General features: G+C 45.1%; 1 protein-coding gene across 1 annotated transcript; it reads right to left on the bottom strand.

Annotated features, from left to right (window-relative positions):
• Positions 1-826: 826 nt before the first annotated feature.
• On the bottom strand, positions 827-24,566 carry Usp50 (ubiquitin specific peptidase 50). The gene is given in 7 exon segments (XM_027420884.2): positions 827-2,766; positions 11,638-11,770; positions 17,584-17,726; positions 19,591-19,800; positions 21,616-21,811; positions 22,094-22,349; positions 24,512-24,566. Coding segments are annotated over 7 exon segments (1,341 nt in total). The 3' UTR covers positions 827-2,418.
• Positions 24,567-26,861: the final 2,295 nt, after the last annotated feature.

Below are 26,861 nucleotides of genomic sequence, written 5' to 3'. Positions count from 1 at the left end.
GCAGATAGGAATGTATATGTACATATTTATTGCACTCTTGCACATCAGATCGCTGTACATAGTTTAACATGTCCTTCTGTGAAAAGCCTAGAAGGGATTTTTTTTTTTCTTTTGGCCTTTTCTAGGTAGCTGCAGTGCTTTCTTGGGGAAATGACAAGGCAAAACTATTTTTCTGTTGGCTTTGGGCTGTATTTGTGCACTAAATCTTTATTCTAAAAAAATGGAAACTTTAATTTTTTAAAAAGAATTCATTTACATCTACATTAAAATCTTAATGAAAAAAAATCATTTGAAACCTTGTAAGTGTTCCGTCTTTCATCTCCTCCCCCACCTCCCGTGTTTTTGAGGTAGGGTCTCATTATGTATCTTTGGCTGTCGGGAACTCAACAGCTGGCCTCGAACTCACAAGAGGTCCACCTGCCTCTTAAGTGCTTTTACACATACTTTACTCACTACATTAGTTATTCTGTAGAATTAGGACCCAATTAACCCCCTCACATGTGGTACTCAGACTTTAAAAGCTGCAGGTCAGTTACAACAAACCCCCAGACTCCTATCAAAACTGAAGAGTTAAAGAGTGCTGAGTCAGTGTGCTCTAAGGTAAAATATTGCAGCAAGAAGCACGCCACCATCAAGAGCCCTAGCCTTCCCCCGGGACAGCAGCAGGAAGCTACTTCTTGAGGAGTTCATACAGTACCATGTTTACATCATTTCCATCCCATCCTCTTAATTCCTCTCAAATTCATTGCCTCTTAAGTCTCTCTTACACACACACACACACACACACACACACACACACACACACACACACCCACCCACCCACCCTTGCTGAGTCCTTCTGGTGTTGGATTAAATGTCAGGATTCTCATCCCTGGAGAAGACGGATTCTTCCTGTCTCCCCTGCATCACTATCCTGCATCCCCCTCCAACAGGGTTTCTCTGTGTAACAGCCCTAGCTGTCCTGGAACTCACTCTGTAGACCAGGCTGGCCTCAACTCACAGTGATGGGAGTCTGCCTCCTGAGTGCGTCTATTCTTCCATACTTAAGTTAACTGCATGTAGCTCTTCATCTAGGGGTGGGACTTTGTGAGATGATCTGTCAATGCTGGCATATGAACTGGTAGCGTCACTGTGCAAGTCTCATTTTTTGAGATTTTAGGGTGCAGCTTCCTTGTCATAAACACAAGACACTGTTTCATAGCAGATGCCCTGCCCCTCCTCCCAGATGTTCCCTGAGCCTGAGATGATGTAGTTATGTTGTAGATGTGTCTTTTGGGGCCAAGCACCACTTGGTCAGGTGTTCTCTGCATTTTGATTGGTAGTCTCCATCAGCTGCAAAAAGCTTCTTTGATGGGGGGTAGAGTACTACACTTCCCTGTGGCTACGTATTCAGAATGAAGTTGGGAATTACACTGGCAGTAGGAGGGTCTCCTCTAGGGTCCATCACCTCACCAGTTTTGGGTAGTCAACTCAGTTTACCAGGCATGGATTCCCTCCTCTTGAAAGGTTTAAGTCCACTTAGTCCAATTAAACAGCTGTTGGTTATCCCCAAGATGTAAGTGCCACCATTGCACCTATGAGGCCTCTTGCCTCATAGCTGACTGTGACTGTTGATTGCTTGCCTCCCTTGGTAGCGTACATAGCATGTTGGGATATTATGAGACCTAGTCCTCAAGTGCAGGCTTCCAGGTCAGTTCGAGCTTGATTCCTTCAAGTCCTGTATCTGAAGTGTGTGGTGTCCTCAGCAGTAGGGTCTTTACCTTCAGGTTCTGGAAGACAACTAAGGGCAGTACAATAGTCCATATTGTTTTGGGAGTCTCTTCTAAATAAAGTGCTAAAGGTGTTTTGGGAAGTGGTTATTTAGCTTACAGGGGGAAGGGCTAGAGCCTGGGTTTCAAGTTGTAAGATTTTTTATATGTATTGGTATTTTGCTTGTGTGTGTGTGTGTGTGTGTGTGTGTGTGTGTGTGTGTGTGTGTGTGTACACGTACCTTATAGGTGCTAAGAACTAAGCCCAGGTCCTCTTGCAACAGCAAGGGCTCATAACCGCTGGGCCATCTTCAGCCCCATGGGTCACATTTGCACTTAACTTTTCCCCTGTGCTGGTGATCAAATTTGGGAACTCATGCATGCTGAGCAGACAGTCTACCACTGAGCCATTTGTAAACACTCACATTTATAAACAAAAATCATTTGTGTTGGGCTGAATAGATCGCACAGTGAGGACCCGAGTTCAATTTCCTGAGCCCACATGGTGGAAAAGAGAATGAACTCCCACAGGTTACCCTCTGACTTCTATGTGCACATAGATACAAAATAAGTATAAAATTTTTGGAAAATAACTTGTTACTTATAATTATGAAATAGATTATGATAGAAACCTGCCTCATGAAACATTGACCTTTGAAACCTGCAGTTCTTAGACCCCTATGTTGGCAGTGTGTGGCATGCTACCCTGAGTGAGGCTGTCTGTGAGACTTAGAACCCTTATCGATGTAAGTGGTAAGGGTTTAATGACAAGGCACACTTCATTGCATTTTCTGATGGCTTGTTTGCAGTGCTCAGGAGCACTGTCCTAGCTCTTGGGTCTCTGTGTCGGTATAGAAAAGGGCTGGCAGCTGTAGAACAGGAGATATGCTGTAGCCGTTTGAACTGAAGTATCTGGGATCTCACTGACTCGGGTGTCATCAAAGCTATACCAGGCCTGAGTTACTGAGTTCTTGCAGAAGGCAGTGTAGTGGCCACCATCCAGATCGCCAAAGTGGTTCTAGGAAAGAAAGGGTGTAAGACATGGTTTCTACATGCAGATGCTCTGGTAGAATAAAAATGACAAAGCCAAAAACCTTTTTAAATTGTTTGTCTCTTATACTGAGGAAATAGTTTTGTCAAGTCTTACATAAATTCTGACTTTGAATTGCTTGTATATTGTACTCATTGACAGAATTACAAAGGAAGTCAGACAGTATATTTAAGGTTTTAAAATTTGGAGATAATTTTTGTGTATGGGTGTATAGCCTGCATATATGCAAGCGCACTACATAATGCCCAGTGTCCATGGAGGCTTGAGGAGAGCATTGGATCCCCTGGAACTGGAGTTACAAATGGTTGTGAGCCCCTGTGTGTGTTGAGACCTGAACCCTGGCCTCGGTGTCTCAATGCTGCAACAGTAAAACAGTAGCCAGCAAAAGAAACTATGTCCACTAAGGCCTAAAATATATTCTAGCTGGCTTTTTACAAAGTTTGCTGACCCATCATATAAAGGAAAGAAAATACAGCAAATGATAACCTTAGACACACTTCCACCTTGCAAGCCCTAACCTTACATCTGTGAACATCAGGGAAGAAGACTTAGTAAGTCCTAAGCCAGAAGTAACTCATCCCTGTAATCCTCAGATCCTGTAAAACCATTAGTACCAGGCATGGCTGAAATCCCAACACAGGAAGCTGAGGCCCTTGGAAGGTTGAGGCAGGAGGACTACCCCAAGGTTCAAAGTTTGGACCAGATAGCTTTTTTATTTTAATGTGTTTCTCTGCATGGATATCTGTGTGCCATGTGTGTGCTGGTGTATGCAGAGGCCAGAGGAAAGTTTTGGGTCCCCTGGAACTGGAGTCACAGAGCTGCCATGTGGGTGCTAGGAACCTAACCCAGGTCCTCTGCAAGAGCGGCCAGTGTTCTTAACCACTGAGCCATAGCTCCAGCCCCTCTCAGCCTTTGGGAGATTCCTTGTTCACTACAGAACCAGCACAAAGGAGGTAGACACCAACTTATGTTTCCTTCATCTCCATCTTGTCTCTTTTCATATCACAAAAATGGAGGAAGCAGATTGAAGAGCAGAATGAGGTGGATGGTAACCAGAGCATTTGAACCATGAAGCCACACAGGGGCCCTGGAGAGCAGGGCTTAGGTTCCAGGAAACAAGAAGCTGGACTGATGTCATCGCACCTCAATGGAAGAACAGATTAAGACACTTGCCACCAAGCCTGATGACCTGATCTGGGTATCTAGAACCCACGTGGTCTGAGGAGGACTGATCCCTGCAGGCTGTCCTCTGACCTCCACACGTGCATACATATGCATAAATCTTTCAATGTAAAACCATTAGTCTTAGACATGGTGGCTGAAATCCCAGCACAGGAAGCTGAGGCAGGAGATCAGAGTTGAAAACTATAAGATATCCAGGTGTGGTGGATATCTTGTAATCCCAGTACTTAGGGAATGGCTCAAGACCTGCCTGGGTTACAAGAGCATCTATTTATAAACAAGTATTTATTTATCTGGTTTTTTTGAGACAGGGTTTCTCTGTGTAGCTTTGGAGGCTGTCCTGGAACTCACTCTGTAGACCAAGCTGTCCTCGAACTCACAGAGATCCACCTGCTTCTGCCTCCCGAGTGCTGGGATTAACGGCGTGCGCCACCACTGCCCAGCATTGGTTAAATATTTAAGAACAGGGTAATAACAAGCAAGGAGAATGAGCGAGCTGGAATATGACGTATTGGTGGAACAAATGGCAATCACATTGGAATCAGGTTGAGACTCTTCAAGGGTTAAGTATACAGTTAGCACATGTCTAGCAATATACCTAAGAGAAATTAAACTGTCCACACACAGCCCTGCGTGGTGGCATCAATGGTAACAGTCATAAAGTAGATCCATCCCAAGTACCTCTCAGTGAATGAGTGGAATGTGGCGTGTTTACATAAGATAATGTTATTTGGCAGTAAGACAGAAGTGCATGTTACAACCCAGGGAACCCTTTAAAAGCGTGCCTTTAATCTACTCTAGAGGCAGAGGGACTTAAGGCCAGCCTGCTCTACAGAGTAAGTTCCAGGCTGACCAGAGCTGTATAACAACATTCTGTCTTAGCAACAAAACCCAAGATAAGGCAGTTTTATGATTCACACCAATAGAAGAAACAAGAAGTCCCTGGGTGGTTGCCAGGGGCTGATGTGGAGAAGAAATGAGTAGTGAAGGTTCTTTTAGGAATACTGAAAATGTTCCAAAATGTAATTGTTATAATGGACAAGTACGTAAGTATACACCAAAACCCACTGAACTCTACACACCTAAGTGAAGTTTACAGTTATCCAAATAAGAATTTTTAAGTCTGAAAGACAAAAAGATATTTATAGCCAGCCAGAAATTGAGTGTATTTGTTGCATGCAGACACACACCCACACACACTATCATCTGGAACAGTGCCACCCATAGATCCACAAGTGAAGACCTTGTCCCCAAAGTGGAAGGTGGTAGAACTTTTAGAGATGTGGACTTTGGAGGCGGCCTTAGGTCAATGTGTATGTGTCCCATCTCAAGATGTGAGTCCGTGCCCTGATGCGCCCCTGCTGAGGCATGTTAGGCAAACAAGTAAATAACTACACAATGCAGTAAGATTGGGTTTTTCCCAGATGTGAACCTAGAGATGCACACATGCCAGGCAAGCGGTCTCCCACTGAGCTTTATGTCCTCAGACCTTTAATGCATAAGAAACACACAGGCGATATGATCGAAAAACAGGCAAAAGACTTAAGACTTGTTTTTACACAGAGAAACAAACTTCAGTGGGGCTTGCTAATGCACCCAGGAAGCAAGTTCAAGGCCATCCCATCCATTGTGAAAGTGCAAAGACAAACTCTAGTTCAAATGCTATCCCACCATGCAAGCAACTAGAAGAGCCCTACAGAAAGCTACCGAGTACAACAGGGACCTAAGGCAACCACACTTGCTGGTGCTGCTGCTTAGGAATGCTATGGGTCTGAGTTTACTAATGCTGACATATGCATACCCACCCACCAGTACCGCACTCCTGAAAACAGACTCCAAAAGTCCAGGTACGTCTGATCACCAGAACATGCATGAACAACTACAGCAGTACTCATAATGATCTGCAGAACACCAAATGAGTAGGTTACGGTGTCTTACACAATGGGCCCTATCCAGTGATAGAATGAACTATAATGTGTAGCAGTGTGGATAACCTGCAGAATTTTAAGCAAAAGGACCAGATCCTAATGAGGACATATTGCAGGGTGCATTTGCATAAAGCACAAAAGCAGAGTTACTGTGTTAGAAGAATGGTCTCTGCACCTGAAGAGGGATAAAGACAGTTACACACTGATGGTGATGTCTGAGCCCTGATTTTGTTTTGTTTTGAGGGATAAGGACAGTTACACACTGATGGTGATGTCTGAGCCCTGGTTTGGTTTTGTTTTGAGGGATAAGGACAGTTACACACTGATGGTGATGTCTGAGTCCTGGTTTTGTTTTGTTTTGTTTTGTATTATGCTTGCTTGTTTTTCGAGACAGGTTTTCTCTTCATAGTCCTGTCTGTCCTGGAACTCACTCAGTAGACCAGGCTGGCCTCGAACTCAAGAGATCCTTCTCTGAGTGCTGGGATTAAAGGTGTGTATCACCACTGCCCAGCATGAGCCCTGTTCTTATTGCATGGATGTGCTCACTGGACAAGTCACCAAATTGTATCCTCAGATTTTATGTGTTTGGGGGTCGAATGTAGCCCAGGCTAGCCTCAGGCTTATACAGATGAAGATAACTTTGACCTTCTGGTCCTGTCTGTACCTCCTGAGTGCTGAGTGCTTAGGTTATAGGTATGCACCACCAGTGGCTGTTTATTGTGCTGTAGATTGAAACTGTGGTGATACTTTGTTTATGCTATAACAAATAAAGCTTGCCTGAAGATCAGAGTGTGGAGCTACTCACACTAGCTAGTCATAGAGGCCAAGCAGCGGTGACACACACCTTTAATCCCAGCACTCGGGAGACAGGCAGACAGATCTCTGTTCAAGGCCACCCAGGGCTACATGAAATTCATCCAGTCTAAGAGAGAAACAGAGCTCACACAAAGTTAATCCTAGCACTTGGGATCATACGCCTTTAATCTCAACACTAGGGAGGTGGAGACAGGAGTGACGTGGTTGGGCGGAGAGAGGAGTAGAAGGTTCGAGACAGGAGCTCAGTGCAGTCTGAGGACAGGATGGACCACTCCTTTACTTCTCTGACCTTTGAGCATTTACCCCGATATCTGACTCTGGGTTTTTATTAAGACCTATTAGAACTTGTGCTCAGAAACCAAGGCTTTGTGGATCCTGGGCAAGCACTCTATCAACAGCCACATCCCAGCCCACCAGTTTATTTACATAAAAAACAAAACTTTCTACAAGGTAATTTAACAGAAACGCCAGCATTCCCCTGTACCTCCACAAAGAACCAAGCAACAAGTAGAACTGCATTGTGAGGGAGTTACTAGGGAGAACACTGGTCATCAGCAGAAAAACAAACTTAGGCCCAGAGATCTGGGGACAACAGCACAGTGGCATAAACTGCATCGACTCTGGCTATCCCAGCCCGGTGGCAGGGGGGAATTCATTGCAGGGTGAGGGTGACAGAGACTGCCCACTCCATCAGCCATATGGACTATGGTGAATCTGGCTAGTGGAAAGCCTGGCAGCCCACACAGACTTGCAGCTTTAACTAGATAACTAATCTAATCCACATCTTCACAAGTAGCCTGACTTTGGAAACCAGTTCTCATCATCTTCCTGCCGATCTTCAGGGTGCTGTAGCCAGGAGCTGTTGTCTAAATGGAGTGTGCATGGTCCGTCCGTCTCCAGGGCCCTACAGACATTCCAGTAGATAGCTGCATCACGAACCAAACAGCCCGGCCCTCCAACTCCCACTCAGCCTCATTATGTGACCAACTTAGGTGGTGTGACATGGTGGGGAACAGAGAAGGCTTTCAAGAATTGGGGAACAAGAGGAGCCTTCCCTCAGAGGCCAGGTGCATGGGGCCTCAGAAGACTCACACAGCTAGCGCTGCAGCATTCTGGTCAGCCCTCTTCCACATAGCTGCATTTGAGCATCTGCCACTCCTCACAGGTGCAGAGAGGCAGCATTACCTTCCCACAGGGGCAGCACCAAGTTTAGGGCTAAAAGGTGCCTTCATCAGATGCTTTCTGCTGCCTTGTGGGCCAGCCTCAAAGGGAATCTACGGAGTTGTGTACTATGACTTTATCTGAAGGGTAAGGGAAAAGACACTCTCTTGATGCTTTCCTTCTTTATTCTTCTATTTTCCTGGTGATTTCCTTCTCTCATTCTTGATGTTTTTCTTCTAAATCTACATTCTTCCTTATTCTCTCACTCAATGTTTTCCTTTTCTTTAAGATTTATTCATTTATTATGTATACAGTGTCTGTCTGCATGTATGCTTGCAGGTAAGAAGAGGGCACCAGATCTCATAGATAGTTGTGAGCCACCATGTGGTTGCTGGGAATTGAACTCAGGACCTCTGGAGGAGCAGTCAGTGCTCGAGATTCACCCATCAGGGATTTGACACCTCGAACTTCAAATGCCATCTGCTGCTCCTTTGACATGACCACTGGCAAATGCCACATATTGATACCAAATACAAAAAAAAAAAAAGTCACTTAATAAACCAAACTCAACCAGTAGAAGTGAGAACTGCGCATCTTCAGATTTGGACAGAGAAGAGGCAGAGGAATGAGTGCTTCCAATAACAGAGGCTCCGGAACCAAGGGCACTTTCTCCAGACGGCACTTGGGCATAACAACAAGAAGGCTGGGCATAAGCCTGCCTCCACCTCTGGCAATTCCAACAGACTGGAGCTGGGATGCTTTTGTTAGCAGTGAAATGGATGGTGGTGGTGAATTTAGAGTAGTCTGTATTTGTGAATCCTGTGTGTGAGCGGTTTTGATTCTTACAACAACCAGGTACAGATCTGCAAAATCAGCAGGATAGAGCTGCATGGCCATGTTTGTCAGTCAGTACCAAAGGGTTAGAGATGAATGGGAGTGTATGGATGGTGTGTGAAAAGTATACTACAGAGCCATGGTAACAAAACAGCATTGTGGTGGCATAAAACTGATGTGTGGCTCAGTAGAACAGAAGAGCCAAGTGCAACCACAGCCCCCTAATTTATGTGTAAGAGTTTTACCTACATGTACGTACATCTGCACCGGGCATTCCTGGCGCCCGGGGAAGCCAGATGAACGAGTTGGAGGCCTCTGGAACTAGGGTTACCCGTGGTTGTGAGCTGCCATGTGGGTGCTGGACCACTAACCACCAAGCCACCTACTTTTTGACAAAGATGCCCAAAAGACTCAGAAAAGACAGCATCTTAACAAATACTTCAGAGAACCTGGCAGCTACATGTACAAAAATCAACCCCAGACAGATCAAATGCCTTCACACAAACCCTGACAATTCACAGTGTAGGAGAGGGTAGGAGTACGTGTAAGATGTGAGCATGGGCAAGGACTTCATGACAGGACTTAGCAGCCAGGGAAACAAGGCGAGTGGGACCTCGTGAAACTAAACACAGTACAGATGTGGCTGTCACCTAGGTGTTATGACAATGTACATTCACGTGTTAAGATTCCATTCGTACTAAAGGAAATTAGAAACTCTGCAAGAAAGCTGATGGAACTGGAAAATACTGTGTCGAGCCAGGTCATAACCCAAGCCCAGAAAGACAGACCTTGCATATGTGGATCCTCAATTCAAAGTTTTAGATTTCTATGTTATGTCTTCTAGTTGTCTTCTCTGTTGCTGTGATAAAACGCTGGCCAAAAGGGGAGGGATGAGTTTGTTTGACTCACAGGTCCTAATCTCAGCTCATCACTGAGGGAAGCCAAGGCAGGAACTAAAGCAGAGCCCACGGAGGAACTCTGCTTACCAGCTTGCTCCATATGGCTTACTCAGTTTACTTTTTATACTACTCAAGACTGTCTGCCTAGAGGTGACACTGCCCATAGCGGGCTGGGCCCTCCTACATCAGGAAGGAGGAACTGGATCCTTGAGGCTTGTTGATCAGCTAGTCTAGCTGATCAGTGAGAGACTTTGTTTCAAAAAGTAAGGTGGAGGGGCTAGGAAGATGGTTCAGTGGCTAAGAGAACCTGCTGTTCTTGCATGGGACCCAAAAATCAATTCCCAGCATCATTACTAGGCAGCTCACATCATGTCATAGACTATGATACCCTCTTCTGGCCTCCAGAGGTATCCGAAATCGTGTGTGTGTGTGTGTGTGTGTGTGTGTGTGTGTGTGTGTGTGTGTGTGTGTGTGTGTGTGTGTGTGTGTGTGTGTGTGTGTGTGTGTGTGTGTGTGTGTGTGTGTGTGTGTGTGTGTGTGTGTGTGTGTGTGTGTGTGTGTGTGTGTGTGTGTGTGTGTGTGTGTGTGTGTGTGTGTGTGTGTGTGTGTGTGTGTGTGTGTGTGTGTGTGTGTGTGTGTGTGTGTGTACAAAATAGGTACGATAACAACTTGAGCAAGAAACACTAACCTAAAAAGCAAGTAACGGGCCTAAGTAGATATTTCTCAAAAGACAGGGCTGTAATGGTGCAAGGATTACACAGAGATCTGAACAGTGCCTGGTACACAGGTTAGGTAAGGGTAAAATAAATGAGAAACCTGGGGGTAAAACTCATCGATGAGGGGCTGGAGAAATGGCTAGCAGTTAAGAGCACTGGTCACTCTGGCACTCTTCCAGAGGACCAAAGGTTTAATTACCATGAACCCACATGGCAGTTCAAAACTGTAATTCCAGTTCCAGAGTATATGGCAATTTCACACAGACAAACATGCAAGCAAAACCCCAATGTACATTTGAAAGAAAAAAAAAAAAAGATTTTCCAGAATCAGAAACGGAAGTTTAGGACGCAGCACCTTTGAAACTCACATTAATTAGCATCTGCATCTGATGGGAGAAAGAAAAAAGCCAGCATAAAGGAAACAGACGGCCTACAGGGGAGTAAGAAGTGAGCATTGGCCGGGCAGTGGCAGCACACACCTTTAGTCCTGGCACTCTGGAGGCAGAGACAGGAGGATCTCTGTGAGTTTGAGGCCAGCCTGGCCTACAGAGCGAGTTCCAGACAGGCTCCAAAGCAATACAGAGAAACCCTGTCTCAAAAAAAAGAAAAAAAAAAAAAAGATGTGAGCACTGTGCAAATCCAAGAGTAGTTCTGAACCATGGAATGTGGAGGACTAGACATAATCCCCTCCCCTCTTTTTACTTTAATATTTTTAAGGCAAGGTATGTAGCCCTAGCTGTCCTGGAACTCACTTCATAGACCAGGCTGACCCTGAAATCAGAGATCTGTTTGCCTCTGCTTCCTGAGTGCTGGCGGGGTACAACACCACACTTGGCTTCATTTTTTACTATACTACTGAGCAATAGATGAACTGGCAGGATCAATTTCAGCATATCAGAGGCTCCTGTGACAGGACTGCACTGTGGAAGGACCCTCACCATCTGAAGCAACAGCTCATACCACGATCCAGGAGCCCAGAGAATGGCTCGATGCTCAGGTTGGTTCATGCAGGAGATTCTGGAGAGTGGGTGTGAACTGTACTTCTTCCTTTGCTAGGACTTGGCACCGATCATAGCTGACTGAGAGCCGAAGGGAGCCCCTGGGACAGGCTTCAGCCAGGCGTGGGGTCCTGGGACTGTTAAGTGCCTAGTGTGTGGGGGCTGGCTACAAAGTGCCTCATGATTACACAAGGCAAGCTATTAACATGGGCCTGACCTCTAGGAGTCCATGTGACCAAGACTCAGAGCTCTGCAGTAGCCACCTCTATCCCTTTAGGATTGCAAGTTTTACTGGTAAACTCACCACCACTGCACAGAGGTTGTACTTAGGATGCTTCCGGAAAACTGGACAGATGTAAGGAGTGATGTCCAGGTTGGTGAGTGGGTACCGGATGTCTGTCCTCAGCTTCCTCTTCACGGAGCCCTGGATGTCAAACCTGGAGAAATAACAAATGCGTGAAATTGAAAGTAAGTGTGGAAGTCCCTCGTGAGTGAGGTCCACGTCCCTAGACACATGCAGTTAGAGTAACCTTTGAAATGATTGTCTGGTATATAAATTACATCCTTATTGAAATATATTTAGAAATGCCAGACCCATCAGCCTCACCAAAGTGAGTCAGCAAGAGACAATGTAGACTTCAGGATACCCTGCCTGGTGCAGAGACAGCAAGGCAAGCGTCTGCCTGGAGGCCAGCACATCAGACGTGGCAGAGGCCCGAGTCAAATCACCTCCACTTCTTCTCTTAGCTCTCTCTTCTCCTCCTTGCCTCTCTCTCTCCTCCTCCTCCTCCTTCTTTGTCTTCCCACCCCCCTCCCTAGAGTCTCACTATGTAGCCTTGGCTGGTCGGGAACTGTGTAGTCCAGGCTGGCCTCAGACTCATATAGATCTGCTGTGTCCCTCAGAATGCTGGGATTAAAGGCATGCACCACCACACCTGGCTCCTGTCTTAATGTTGGCAATGTTAGCATCTAGTTTCAAAACTGAGTTCTCCATCTGTTTTATAAGAAATTCTGTTCAAATCTTTCAAAACAGAAGTCACCAAATCTAAGCTCTTATCAGGATCATTCAGAACCTTTAAAAAAATGTTCCCCCAGAAAATATGCCTATTTAGGTATGAGGCAGGAGAACTGACTAGAGATGGGCCATTCTTGGGCCACAAAGCAAGAAACTCCACTCTCCAAAACTAAGAGTATACCCTGTGTGGTGGTTTGAATGAAAATGGCCCCTACAGGCCCATAGGGAGTGGCACTGTTTGGAGGCACTTGTTGAGGTAGGTGTGACCTTGCTGAAGAAGTGTCACTGGGGTGGGCTTTGAGGTCTCAGCCACTAAAGCCAGACCCAGTGGCACTCTGTCTACTGCCTGTGCATCCAGATGTAGAATTCTTGGCTACCTCTCCAGCACCATGTCTGCCTGCATGCCACCCTGCTTCCTGTCATGATGATTGTTTAGATGGAAAGGTTGCCTGAGCCCACCCCCCTCCAAACCCTGCCACTCAGAAAGCTGCTCCCCCTGAGATGCTCAAGACCCCTGGACCGAGATTTCTCCTCCTCCAGTTTCCAAGAGTCACCCGTGAGTGCCCAGCTTTCCTTTGCTTTGCTGTTTATTAAACCTGGTCTCATTAATTCAGCTGGGTTTGGAATCGGCAGAGAAACCCACAACCAGGGATTTTCAAAATAGCATCAATGATGATGGACTAACCCTCTGAACTGTAAGCCGACCCCAATTAAATGTTTTCCTTTATGAGAGTTGCTGTGGTCCTGGTGTCTCTTCACAGTGATAGAAACCCTAAGACACCCTGTGACCTGGCCTAGTCAGGAAACATGAAGAGTTTTATAGACTGGATGTTCATGCTACACAATATGGTGACTTTATTTCCATTTGCCCAGAATGAAAACAAGACCAATATCTACCAGCGGGCTAATGGTGAAATAATTGTACACAAAGGACCAAAACAGCAACGACAAGGACCTGCCGCATATATACACAGGCCACCTAAAAAGCATTATGTCAAGTGAAAGGAACCAAACTCAAAAGGCTAAAGTAGCATGGTGTTGGGTGGTCTAAGAAACACAAAACCATAGAGACAGAAAACATTAGTAATTCGCTGGGGTGGGCTGTGGGGATGGGTCACAGGTAAAGATGGTTGTCATGCAAGCTGAGTTTAGATGCCCGGCACCCATGTCAATGCCGGGAAGCACATGGCCCTCCTGTAACCTCAACTCTCAGAGGCGGAGACCCCAGAACAAGCTAACTGTATGATCGAAATTGGAGACCTCACACATAGGCATGCACATATTTTTAAGTAATCCCTGTGCTTATGGCAAAGGGAGAGAACGGTGGTAAAGGACCGTCAGAGAATTTTCTGAAATGACAGGTATTGTCCATACATGGGTTGCAACATACATGATTATATGCATTATATGCATTTGTATAATTTCATAGACAAAATACATTTATATGTGTAAATACATCTTTAAGAAATTCGTTTACAGCTGGCCATTGGTGGCGCACGCCTTTAATCCCAGCACTCGGGAGGCAGAGGCAGGTGGATTTCTGTGAGTTCGAGACCAGCCTGGTCTATAAGAGCTAGTTCCAGGACAGCCTCCAAAGCCACAGAGAAACCCTGTCTCGAAAAACCAAAAAAAAAAAAAAATTCGTTTACTTTAAAGTTTTATGTACATAAGTGTTTTGTCCTTGTGTATGTGTACACCACACAAGTGCCTGTTGCTTCTGGAGATCAGAATAGGGCCTTGGATTCCCTGGAACTGGAGTTAACAGATGGTAGGCCATGATGGAACCAAACCCTGGCCATGTACAAGAGCAGCAAGTGCTCTTAACTGCTGCACCATCTCTCCAGCCCTTCTGTAAATGTATCTTAATAGTAAAAAACTCAATGCTAAAGCTCTTTATGGTTTGAAGGGACTGTGTGCCAACACACACATGTGGAGGTCAGAAGGCACCTTACAAGAGCTAGTTCTCTCCTGCTTCCATCGTGTGAATCCCAAAGGTCAAACTTAGGTCATCAGGGGATACCTACCAAATTATCTCTCTGGCTTCCAACTTTATTTCTAAGAAACATATTTTACTAACATATTACATAATATGAGTGAGCGAGTTAAATGCTGTCTCATTTATATTAGTGATTGATGGGGAGGACCCAGTCCTTTGTGGGTAGTGCCACTTCTGGACTGGTGACCCCGGGCTCTATGAGAAAGCAGGCTGAGCAAGCCAGGAGGAGCAAGCCAGTGAAAGCAGCACTCCTCCATGGCCTCTGCTTCAGTTGCTGCCTCTAGGTTCTGTTCAAGTTCATTATCAAAAGCCAACAAGAGTCATTGGTTGTATCGCACGCCTTTAATCTCGGCACTTGGGAGGCAGAGGCAGGCAGATCTCCGAGTTTGAAGACAGCTGGTCTACAGAGTGAGTGCCAGGACAGCAGTGACTACACAGAGGAACCCTGTCTTGAAAAACAAAACAAAAAGGGAAATTTCCAATATTGGGAAAGGGAGAACTTTGAGTCCTAGTGTTTAGCCTGAGAGAAGTAAATGGGTGCAGCCAGGATGGAAACCACGGGCTGTTCTCACAGGATCCCATTCTTAGAGGAACAGAACGCAGAAGCTGGATACAGTGTTAACTGCGGCTATTCATAGTCACTCAAAGGTAGAAACAACCCAAGTGTCTCTCACTAGATGAAGAAATAAGACAGGGACACCCGGTAGAATGTTATTCAACCACAAGAATGTAGGCTACACATGGACAAACCTTACAAAACGTTCTGCTAGGCAGACCAGGTGTAGTGGCTGCAGCCTGTAATCTTAGAATGCAGGAGAGGGAGATAGAAGACAGTGCAACTCAGTCTGAGCTACATGAGCTCCTTCAAATAAAATACAAAATGTATGCTAAGTGAAGCCTACCAGACAAAAAGGACGAACTGTGTGCATTGCTGTCTTGTTTTGTTGCTGTTGTTTGTTTTTGTTTTTCAAAACAGAGTTTCTCTGGGTAGCCACTGTGGGTGATGTCACCAAAGCAACTGGGGAGGAAAGGGTGTACTTGGCTCATCCTTCCATATTAACAGTTCATCGTGGAAGGAAGTCAAGGCAGGAACCTGGAGGCAGGAGCTTAATCACTGATTAAGAAAATGTCCTGCAGGTGTTGTGGCAGCTCACAGGGCTTTAATCCCAGCACTCAGGAGGCAGAGGCAGGCAGATCTCTGTGAGTTCAAGGCCAGCCTGGTCCACAGAATGAGTTCCAGGACAGCCAGGGCTACACAGAGAAACCCTGTCTCGAAAAACAAAGAAAAGGAAAGAAAGAAATGCCCTACAAACTTGCCTACAGCCTGATCTTTGGGGGGGCATTTCCCTAATTGAGGCTCTCTCCTCTCAGATGACTCTAGCATGTGTCAAGTTGATATAAAAACTAACTGGTACAATTAATCCTTGTCAATTTGACAGACAAACACATCACTTACTAAACATAACCTTTTCCTTCTTGTTGTTGCCAGCATCTCATATTGATATCACAATATAAAACACATTACAGACTTCTCACCCGACCCCTTCAATCCCTGGACTTCAGTTGCTACTGAGGCTGCACCTTCTTCACCAATGGCCTCTCCTGGCCTCCTGTAGCACTAAACCTCATCTGTCCTCCATGACCCCTTCATGGCTTCAAAAACAGTATCACATGGGAGACTCTACACACAACCAAGTTCACCTGCCAGTTCAAGGTACAACCCTGACCTCCTGTGGAACACAGCGTCTGCACGCTGACTCTAAGGAAACACTGCTCCTTTTACCCAGTGCCACTGGTCTCTTTCAGCACACTTTATTCCTCACTTCCAGCCAATCATCAATTGTCACAGTAAGCAGAGGTTCCATTGCAGGGGCCCCAGATCTTGTTAATCACAGCTGATTTTTCAGTCCCAGCTGACCAGAACCACAAATATACAATAGCCCTGGCAGTTTTTAAATAGCTCTCAAACTTCCCTCTGGAACTTCACAAGCCAGGTCTCTGTGGTCTCCAGTGCTCTCAACACTCTTATCTTCCAAAAATCCTACAGAACAGCCCACTGAGCTCTCAACACTCACTGGCTTTTCTAGCCCAAAGTTCCAAAGTCCTTCCACAATCCTCCCCAACCCAACTTGATCAAGTCTGTCACAGTAATACCCCACTATCCTGGTACGAAGATATCTTAGGGTTACTATTGCTCTGATGAAACATCGTGACCAAAGCAACTGGGGAGGAGAGGGTTTCCTTGGCTCACCTTTCTCCGTTCATCATGGAAGGAAGTCAGGACAGGAACCCAAACACACAGGGCAGGAACCTGGAGGCAGGAGCTGATGCAGAGGCCATGGAGGAGGGCTGCTTACTGGCTTGCACTTCATGGTTTGCTCAGCCTGCTTTCTTATTGTACCCAGGATGCTGAAGCAGCACCACCCACAATAGGCTGGCCCCTCGATTCTCAATCACTAATTAAGAAAATGCCCTGGGCTGGAGAGATGGCTCAGAGGTTAATGGCATGGGCTGCCCCTCCTTAGAGGTCCTGAGTTCAATTCCCAGCAACCACGTGGTGGCTCACAACCATCTGTAATGATATCTGGTGCCCTCTTCTGGAGTGCAGGTATACATGCAGGCTGAACACTTTGTACATAATAAATTATTTAAAAATCATAAAAAAAGAAAATGCCCTACAGGCTTGCCTGCAGCCTGAGTGTTATGGAGGCATTTTCTCCATTGAGAGTCCCTCCTCTCAGATGACTATAGCTTGTCAAGATGACATAAAACTAGCTGGCACAGTCACTCTACACAGATAGAAAATACATTAGAAAAGTAGGAACAAGGGAGAGGGAGAACGTGAAGGTGTTGCTGAGTGGACAGGGCTTCTGTTTGGTATTGAAAAGTTCTGGAAATTGTGGTGATTGACATTTAACATTGTAAAGATAATAAATGCAAATGGATTACACACTTGAAATGATCAAATTGATAGATTTTACATTGCATACATTTTATTACAAAATTTAAAAGAAATTACATATTAAATTGAAATCCAATGCAGTACATAGATTGGACACTTTATTTTTCACTTCTCTGACACTGAGGACTAAACCCAGGATCCTTTGCAGCAAAGCACCCATTTTGCCATTGATTTTAAGATAAGCTACATATTAAATGGATAGACTATTAGCATGTGAATGACATCTCAGTAAAACTGTTGAAAACCATCTGCCCACCAGATGTCAAAATCCACATACCTTTTTAAGTGAAAAACAATTATTTTTGGTGCCTTGGAAATAGTGGCTCTCACAGCTGTTTCTTGCTTGATTTCACAAAAGGAACAATGGATTTGGTTGTTCCAGGTCAATGTGTCTTGTTGGAAAAAACACTGGAGACAGTCCTGTTGGGGGAGAAAGAACATCTGGTGACCTGGGACCCTGCTGACGTTGGAGGCAGAGGAAGGAGGATTGTGGGTTTAAGACCAGCCTTGCAATACAAGGAGACCCTGTCTTTCAAGCACATAAAACTTTGAAAGAGCTTTGTAAATGTGCTTCTGGAAGTTTTCCTAAGGAACAGACCCAAGAGTCATGACCCATCACCACAGTCCTGTAAAATCTACCTAGCTGGGGCTGGTGGCTCACACCTTTAATCCAGATTCAGGAGGAACTCTTCAAGTCCAAGGCTAGCTTGGTCTACATACCAAGTTCCAGGCCAGCCAGGGCTGTACAGTGAGACCATGTCTCAAGAATAATAAATAAAAATCTGCCTAGCAACAAGTGATGCTTTTTCACCAAGCTGCTAACATGGGCTTAGGTTCTTCTCCCACTAATAATCTATGAATTTTAACTTTGCTGGTTTATTTCAGAATAATACAGACTAACTAATCAAGACAGCTGTTTTCTATTATAAATCTGCTGACTCAACAAGGGGTAGGCATCTGAAAATGGATCCTATCTCATGGTTTGGGGTGACAATTCACAGTAGATGAATTATAGTGCATCCCAGAGGAGATGACATCTCTAGCCAGGCCCTGCTTTTGCAATTTCTTAGCTTAGAGGAGGAGGGGTACAAACTGTCTCCAGTGCACCATTCAAGAATCTGGAATTCTTTTTTTTTAAGATTTTATTTATTTATTATGTATACAACATTCTGCTTCCATGTATATCTGCACACCAGAAGAGGGCACCAGATCTCATAAAAGATGGTTGTGAGCCACCATGTGGTTGCTGGGAATTGAACTCAGGACCTCTGGAAGAGCAGTCAGTGCTCTTAACCTCTGAGCCATCTCTCCAGCCCCAAGAATCTGGAATTCTTTCCAGTAATCTTTAGCCTTTTGATCTAAGGGCAAACAAATGAAAACCAATAGATTTGTGTTCCCCAACGATATATACAGAAGTCTTCACAATCACGAAAGAAAAATTTGTGCAAAATTCTGCGAGAAAAGTGTTCCTCGATTCCTCATTGTCCCTAACCAGCCACTTCCTTCCTAGACCAAAGCCACGTAACCTCCCCTCCCCGATTACATACTGGTTAATCAGAGAGGCTTTACTAAGCCACCAGATTCCTCTCTCTTCCCAACACAGCCCACTGCCTCCATCCAAAGTATAAGTCTGGAGTCTTAGGAGCCGAGGGGATGGCTAAACGGTTAAGAGCACTGGCTGCTCCTCCAGAGGGTCCAGGTTCAGTCCCCATGTGGTGGCTCACAAGTGTTTGAACTGCAGTTCCAGGGACTCTGATGCCCCTTGTGGCCTTCTTGGGCACCGAGCATGCACATGGTGCACATAAATGCATTCAGGCACACATGCATACACTATATAATAAAATAAACTTCTTTTTTTTAAGAGTCTATTATAGCTAGTCCTGTTCTTAGACTAGAGTGTGGAGGTGAGTCATAGGTCTTCATAGAAATCACAAACTCCCCATCTCACAAGAATGAATGAACTTCACCCATATTTATAATTTTAAGTGAGGGTTTGTCTTGAATACATTTAGAAATACAACTAAATTCACAGTAACTATTAACCATAGGTTGCCTTTCCAAAAATTGCTGGTCATTCACACACTTCCTTTGTTTATATCTTTAAGGCATACAATAGCTGTCTCCTATTAAAATTGTAGGAAATGACAGCCATGACTACAATCCCAATATCTGAGAGACTCAGGCAGGGTTACTTGGACCCAGGGTCCCAGACTAGCCTAGATGACACAGCAAGAAAACCTGTCTTAAAACAAGAACATTTATTCAGGAACTAGGGACTCCCTACCTGAAGGGAGCACTCATATTCGGATGGGATGGGGAGGGAGAGGACAGTGAAAACTTCATTCTTGTAGGTGCAATTCTCACACTTTAAACATGTGATGCTGTAATTGAGCTGTCCTTCAAACAGCCGGGTGATGATTGACGTCTCACTGGCCATCACCTTCCGGCAGCATTTTTGAGAAGACCTTCTCTCATATGCTCTTCTTCGGCAATGCTGAATAAAGGGACAAATTCCTCTTGGTCATCGAGTGGCCACAAAACCCATGCAAAAACAGAATGGCTGCTTTTTCTGTTAGAATAGTACCTTTTGACCAGAAAACAGTTATTTTGGATTCAGCCAGAACAGTAAGACCTTGGCAGCATATGCCATGTGTGAGATTTGATAACTGAGCCATTTCCCTTTCTAGATGAAACTAAAGAATGATAGCAATTGCCCTGGCAGAAGAAAAGATACTTCAAGGGGAGACATTTGTGTCCTCCCTTGGGCTATCAGAATACTGAAAATAATGGTCCTTCAAAAACTGGATTGCTGCTTTCATCGCTGAACGAAGCCTGGTGTGGGTGGAGAAGGAGCCAGTCTCCCAGACAGAGATTAAACCCAGTTAGTTGCAACAGCTTATCAGACTGTCTTTTAAGAAAGATAGGCACAGAAACAATAATGGGTCAGTGATGAGCAGGACTCACTTTGAACAGATTCTTAGTTATGTACACTTCTAGCCACCTAGTCACACCTATACCTCATGTCACTACCCCAAACTGGGGATCACTGGACCTCCTCTTTATTGGTTTCTCTTCCCAGTCTAGCCAGACTGCTCCAGAGTTACTGTCTCTAACTGTACTCCTGAAGAAGGTGGGGGCTGAACCGAACTTGCCAAAGCTTTGACCCTTTAAAAGCTTGGCAAACTAGGCAGGCACTTGCAAACAACATGGCCCTCAGTGGAGAGGACAGATTAACAGGCCTCACATGGCCCCTAGAAGGATTCTGATCTTTGGTTTCAGCCAGTGTGAGCTACTTTTGTACCTGAATTTAGCAGAGAACCGAATATTTCGACACTTTGTTTTGAACAAAGGTAAATTTCTCCTGGTCAGTTTGCCCTGGGTTTTGCCTTCTGGTTGTCTTGGAGGCTTTTGTGAGCTGCTAGATATCTGTTGAACCATTTGGGTTATTGTCCCTTGAAGGTCTGAGCAAATTTGGAGTACTATTAAGCTACTGGGCATCTGCCATATGCCAAGGAAAGCTGGGATGTGAGTATCTCAGATCTCTTCTGTAATTCCTGCATCTGGAGAGGGGGCTGAGGCAGGAAGATTAGTAGTCATATACCTGCCTAACATAGTAAGACTGTCTCAGAAAAAAATAAAATAAAAATAAATATTAAAAAGATTTTTAGGAGCTGTGGAGAGATGGTTCAATGGTTAAGAACACTGACTGCTCTTCCAGAGGACTTAGGTTCAATTCCCAACACCCACATGGTGGCTTTTAACTGTGTGTGTAACTCAATTCCAGTTCCAAGGGCTCTGATGCCCTCTTCTGGCCTCCATGGGAACCTGGCAAGCAAGTACACATACATACATGCAAATTCAATAAAAATTTAAAAAAATATATTTTTAAGTTAAAAAAGCAAACCAGCCAATAAGCAACAAATCTTTTTTTAAAAAAAGATTTATTTATTTATTTATCATGTATACAGTGCATGCCAGAAGAGGGCACTGGATCTCATTACAGATGGCCTTGAGCCACCATGTGGTTGCTGGGAATTGAACTCAGGACCTCTGGAAGAACAGTCAGTGCTCTTAACCCCTGAGCCATCTCTCCAGCCCCAAGCAACAAATCTTAACCTGTACATTTTCCTCAGGACCCCCAGCACCCATAGCCCTGCCCTACTCAGTACAGAGCAGGCCATGCAGATTGAACACACACACACACACACACACACACACACACACACACACACACACACACACACACGCAGACAAGCAGATATTTCTGATAAAGGTGCACATCTCCTAGCTCAAGGCAGTTACTTCTTACCTTTTTCAGGGCTTCATGAAGTTCATTGAGGACGTAAATCAGGAACTCTTGTGCATCTTGCTGTGTCTTTTTCAGAAAAGCTGGGTAAAGGCTGCCAAGAGCCGACAGAAATATCTCTGGTGAGACGCAGTCTGAGTCCCCAAGCCACATGTCTGTCATCAGGTAGGCAAAGGCGGTGGTGACCTCACTGCAGTCCCTGGGAAGAAGAGAAGGGCAAGGGGCAAATATTCCCTGCTGGTTTAATGGAAAGCCAAGCCTCAGTCGTAGGAGCACAGGACCAGTCCATGCATCAGTTGTGCCCGCCCACCCTGCTCTGCTCAGCCTTGATGTGGCATGGAGGGACCGACAGTGCCTGGGCTCCCACAGCCCTTCACAAGCACTCCAGCAGGTCCTTCCACCACCATTGTCCCACCACCACCATTGCCCCACCTGGGGGGGTTGGGGGGCGGGGCAGAGCCCAGTGAAGACTGTCTCTTACTTCTGAAGAGCGGTGATGTACTTTCCCGAGAGGAAATACTCCACCAGTGGAGATATGTTGCACAGGCACTGCAAGATGGCGTTCATGTAGCAGGTGTTGCCCAGGTTTCGCAATCCTGTCACGCCCTGGAAGTGTAGCTGGGTCTCAAACTCTGGAAGGGAGTCATAATCTGCACACTCCGAACTGTGTGGGCCACATGGAAGGAAAGTGTTTGCAGGGAAGAGAGTAAGTGCAAGCGACAGTGAGGCCCTCTCCACTTAGGAAATGAGAGTTCTTTTGCAGCTGAGAGGCAGGGTCTTGTAACCTAGGCAGTCTCGGGACTGACAGTTGCCTCACTTCACATTTCACAGTTACCTGCTACCAGCTTGGCTAGGAATGGGTTTTGCTTGTTTTGCTTTGAGATAGGTTCTCCCAATGTAGTTCTGGCTGGCCCAGTATTGGCTCTGGAGACCAGGCTGGCCTTCAACTCAGAGATCCCCTTGCCTCTGCCCCCCGGAGTCCTGGGATTAAGGGTGTGCACTGCTATGGCTAGCTAGGGAGGGTTCCTAATAAGTTTCCTCTCAAATTTACTCCCCACCAAGGACAGGAGGGTTTTAACTTAGTGTCTAAAATTGCATCATAGAGCCCAGAACTCTGAACAAGGGTCTGACATTAAGTTTTCTTCCTAAAAAAACTACAGCAGAAGGATGGAGCAGAGCATTGTTCCAGGTCCTAAGGCTACCTGACTAAAAACGCAAACCTTCCTTTAAAAACCAAAGCCTGGCCGGGCGGTGGTGGCGCACACCTTTAATCCCAGCACTTGGGAGGCACAGACAGGCAGATCTCAGTGAGTTCTAGGCCAGCCTGGTCTACAGAGTTTCAAGACAGCCAAGGCTACACAGAGAAACCCTGTTTCTAACCCCCACCCCAAAACCTCGACGCCTGTCCTCTTTCTGTATAGTTCAATTATTGGTTCAACTATTTAAAGATAACAGCAGCGTCTATGCATATCTTGCACTTAGTATATGTTAAGTATTTAATATACATTCCCCATTAAATACTTGTTAACAGCCATTCAGAGTAGAAACAGTTCTTCTAAAATCCCATTTACAGAAGGGATAACAGACTTACATGAGTTAGTCATTTGCCCATAGTAGCATCCCAAGGAGAAGTATACAGTGATGCAGAAGAAAATATTTATCTATCTTACTTGACTATTAGGTTATTTGAAATTTTAGTATATACCAAGAATGTATGTAAGTATATTGGTGCCATACTGAGAACATATACATACACATAGTAGGAACATATACATTCATAAGAGCACAAATGTGTATATATGCACACACGTGTACATATATGCACACATGCACATATACATAGTTATTACCCTGCTAGTAACTAGTTACTATATATTTATTATATGGGTTCTTTTGTTGATTTGCTTTGGTTTTTTTCAAGACAGATTTCTCTGTGTAAGAGCCTTGGCTATCCTGGAACTTGTTCTGTAAACCAGGCTGACCTTGAACTCACAGAGATCCGCCTGCCTCTGCCTCTTGAGTGCTGGGATTAAAGGCGTGCGTCACCACTGCCCAGTTGTAATCTGAGTTTCTTATGCTTGCTCATTTATAAAATATAAACGACGAGTGTGTGGTAGTGTGCTTAACGTCTGGTAGGTCGTCCTGAGCACCTACCTGTTCCCCCACCAGCACAAGGAATACTCTACTTCCTTATAGGGTTGTTGCAAGGGTTATGCAGGTCCCACACTAGGTATTTAGCCTAGATTACACAGTGAGTGGTATATTTTAAAAGAAAAATGGAGGCTGAAGAGATGGCTCAGCAGTTAAGAGCACTTGCTTTTCTTTCAGAGGACGCTGGCTCATTTCCCAGCATTCACGTGGTAGCCCACAACTATCTGAAACTCCAGTCTCAGGGGATCTAATGCCCTCTTCTGGCCTCCAAGAGCACTGCTTTGTTGCACATACATGCCGGCAAAACATTCATACACATAACATAAAAATAAATCTTTTTGTATTCTGAGACAAGGTTTTTCTATATAACACTCCTGGCTGTCCTAGAACTCACTCTGTAGACCAGGCTGGCCTCGAACTCACAGAGCTACACCTGCCTCTGCCTCCAAAGTGCTGGGATTAAAGGCGTGCGTTCCCCCTCCCCCACCCCAATAAAAATAAATCTTAAACAAAATACAGTGACTTATTTAGGATCGCTTAATGGTAAGAGACAGGATGGGAAGATCTGCCTGACACACGGAGACGAGAAGCGCTGCAGGCTCCTGTGCGGCCTCCTTTCCCTCAACAGCTTCCTTTTATTAAGTGACCTATTTCAGTCGGGTCACTCAACACCTTTGTCCTTTATGATCTTTCTTCCCATGTCCTGAATCTAAATTGGTGTCCCCGGTACGGCAGTCTCTCTCGGTACCTCTGCTCACAGTTACACCCATCTGAAAAGTGCTCACTGGTACATGGAGGGTCATTTTCACTTTTACTCACTGATGTCACAGAGGCCCTGGACTGACTGCTCAGGAAGTACATGTATGTTACCTCTTTGGGGTCCTTCATGGGTCAAATCCAGCAGGGCCCTCCCCAATGCAACACGTGCCCCAGCTCCTCTGGGTAGGGTTCTTCCCCCGTCCCTAAGGGTACATATAAAGGCACACATAGAGGCTCACAGAGCATAGTAGACGCGGAGGTCATCTGAAGGGAATGGCCGATGAGAAGTCATTTTAATGGGAGCACGTTGGATTTTCACTTCCACTCAGGAGCTAAGTTTGATCCTTTTAACTTCATTTCTCCCAGACTGTTTCCCTGGATTTGTTTTTGTTTTTGTTTTTGTTTTGTTTTGAATGCTCTCCCCCTCCCCCTTGTGGTTACTGCAGACTGATTTCACCTGACTCAGGCCTGCTCCAACTTGGTCCTTTCCTTGCATCACAATTGTCTCTCTTCGTGCCAAGGTTCTAGTGTGTTGTCAAGGGATACCAGTCTGAGCTGTTTTTCAAAGACCAACTTTCTGAGAATGAATTGTCCATGTCACCGCTCTTCCTGCTTTGCTCATTTTCTTCTGGGTACATGTATGTTACACACAAGCGCACAGAAAGACGTTCATGGCAACCCTGCTCCCGTGGTCCCTAGCAGAGCATCTCTCACCCTACGGAGGGAAGCAGACTTTCTGATTCCAACACATGCTGCAGTGGGGTCACCAGTAGTAGTACTTCTTGGGAAGGATACACACAGACACATTACCTGTAGCACACAGGCATATTATAAGCTATGACCTCATGGGTATGTGTGATTCTCTGAGCTTAGGATATTCCAAGGGACATGTGCTTCAGACCAGGGAAGAGGACGGCATCCTTACTCCAAGAAAGCACGTGGCTGTGACTTGGGAAAGCATCTGTGCCGGGGTCCTTACTGCTGCTGGCCTCCTAGCAGATCTACCGAGGCAGTCAAGCAACAGCGAATATAGATGAGGGGCATGGGAGGCACATATAACCTAGACAGCCATCACTAAAAACCCACCCAAGTATGAGTGACAGCTTAAGGATGATGGACTCCAGGAGCATACACAGCCTACAATTCAACAGGTCTCTTAATTACAAGTCACTCAGCACACCACATACTATACCAAACCACATGCTGCCCCTCCCCGTGGGGGCCCTGAGCACCCCCTGAAATATGCATCAATTATTATATCCATAATGATACCCCCCCCAGTGTGTGAGAATCAGAATTCACACCAATAATCCCAACTCCAAATCTTTCCAGATTTATTTTAGTTTTTTTCTCCTTATTTCATTGACCACTGCAGGAGACTCAGCTGCCTTCCCTCTTCCTAGCATTTGACACCCAGGCCTCAGCGGCACACCAGGGCACAGCCCCACAGCATGCTCTTACCTAAGTTACAAGAAGAGAGGGCTGGCTCTGCATTTTTCCTTCTCTCTGGTGGTTTGCTTTAATCTGCTCCTCTTAGATTTCTTTTTTTCTAGTTACCTGAAACTTGTGCCGTATTTTCAAAATCTACTTCCATGTACTTTAGATATTTTGACAATATGAAGGTGTAGTCTACGTCCTTTTAATATATTTATGACTAAAGTTGAGTAGCAAGGGTAACTATATTATTTTTAAGCTTATTTAAATATAATTATTAATCTGTAATCAATAACAGATTTGTGTGAACATTTATATTAATCTACTTAACATCTCCTGGTGAGGCTGGAAAGTAGGGAGTTCAATGTGATGTAACAAAGGAAACTGCTGTCTTGGTAGCTGTCTCCTGTCAGTGAGGCTCCCCTGTGTGGTTAAACATCCTTGATGCTGCAACTTTGGTTCTCCCTGATAGATCAAGAATGAAAGCACCAGGCACTTTTCCAATTGTTACTCTGGCACAGTTACAATGGATCTGTAAACAGGACCTCATCACAATTCTGACTTCATGCAATTCTTTATTTACATTGTGGTTTTGACAGCCCTTTTCTTGTAGGCTTTTCTAGAATATTACAGGGAAAATTATAAGAAAAGGAGAGATCAGGTGCATGATGTTTGGGGAGAGACACTTCACCCCTATAATCATTAAATTCATTTCACAAAATTGACAAAACCTTGTCAAATCCCCAGCACGTAATCCAGTGGGCTGATCCCTCCCTGTTCAGTCAACCCACACACCTCCACCTCACTGGGGTGCTAAATTTATATTTAAACCACTTGTGTTGTAGCTGAATTATTTACTTCAAGAAGGAAAGTGATCTTTAGTGTAAAATTTAGGAGATTGAGGT

Source organism: Cricetulus griseus, chromosome 6 (genome assembly GCF_003668045.3).
Source record: "Cricetulus griseus strain 17A/GY chromosome 6, alternate assembly CriGri-PICRH-1.0, whole genome shotgun sequence".
Classification (NCBI taxonomy): domain Eukaryota; kingdom Metazoa; phylum Chordata; class Mammalia; order Rodentia; family Cricetidae; genus Cricetulus; species Cricetulus griseus.
The sequence above is the reverse complement of the archived record's forward strand: the minus strand, read 5'-3'. Positions and strand labels throughout refer to the sequence as shown.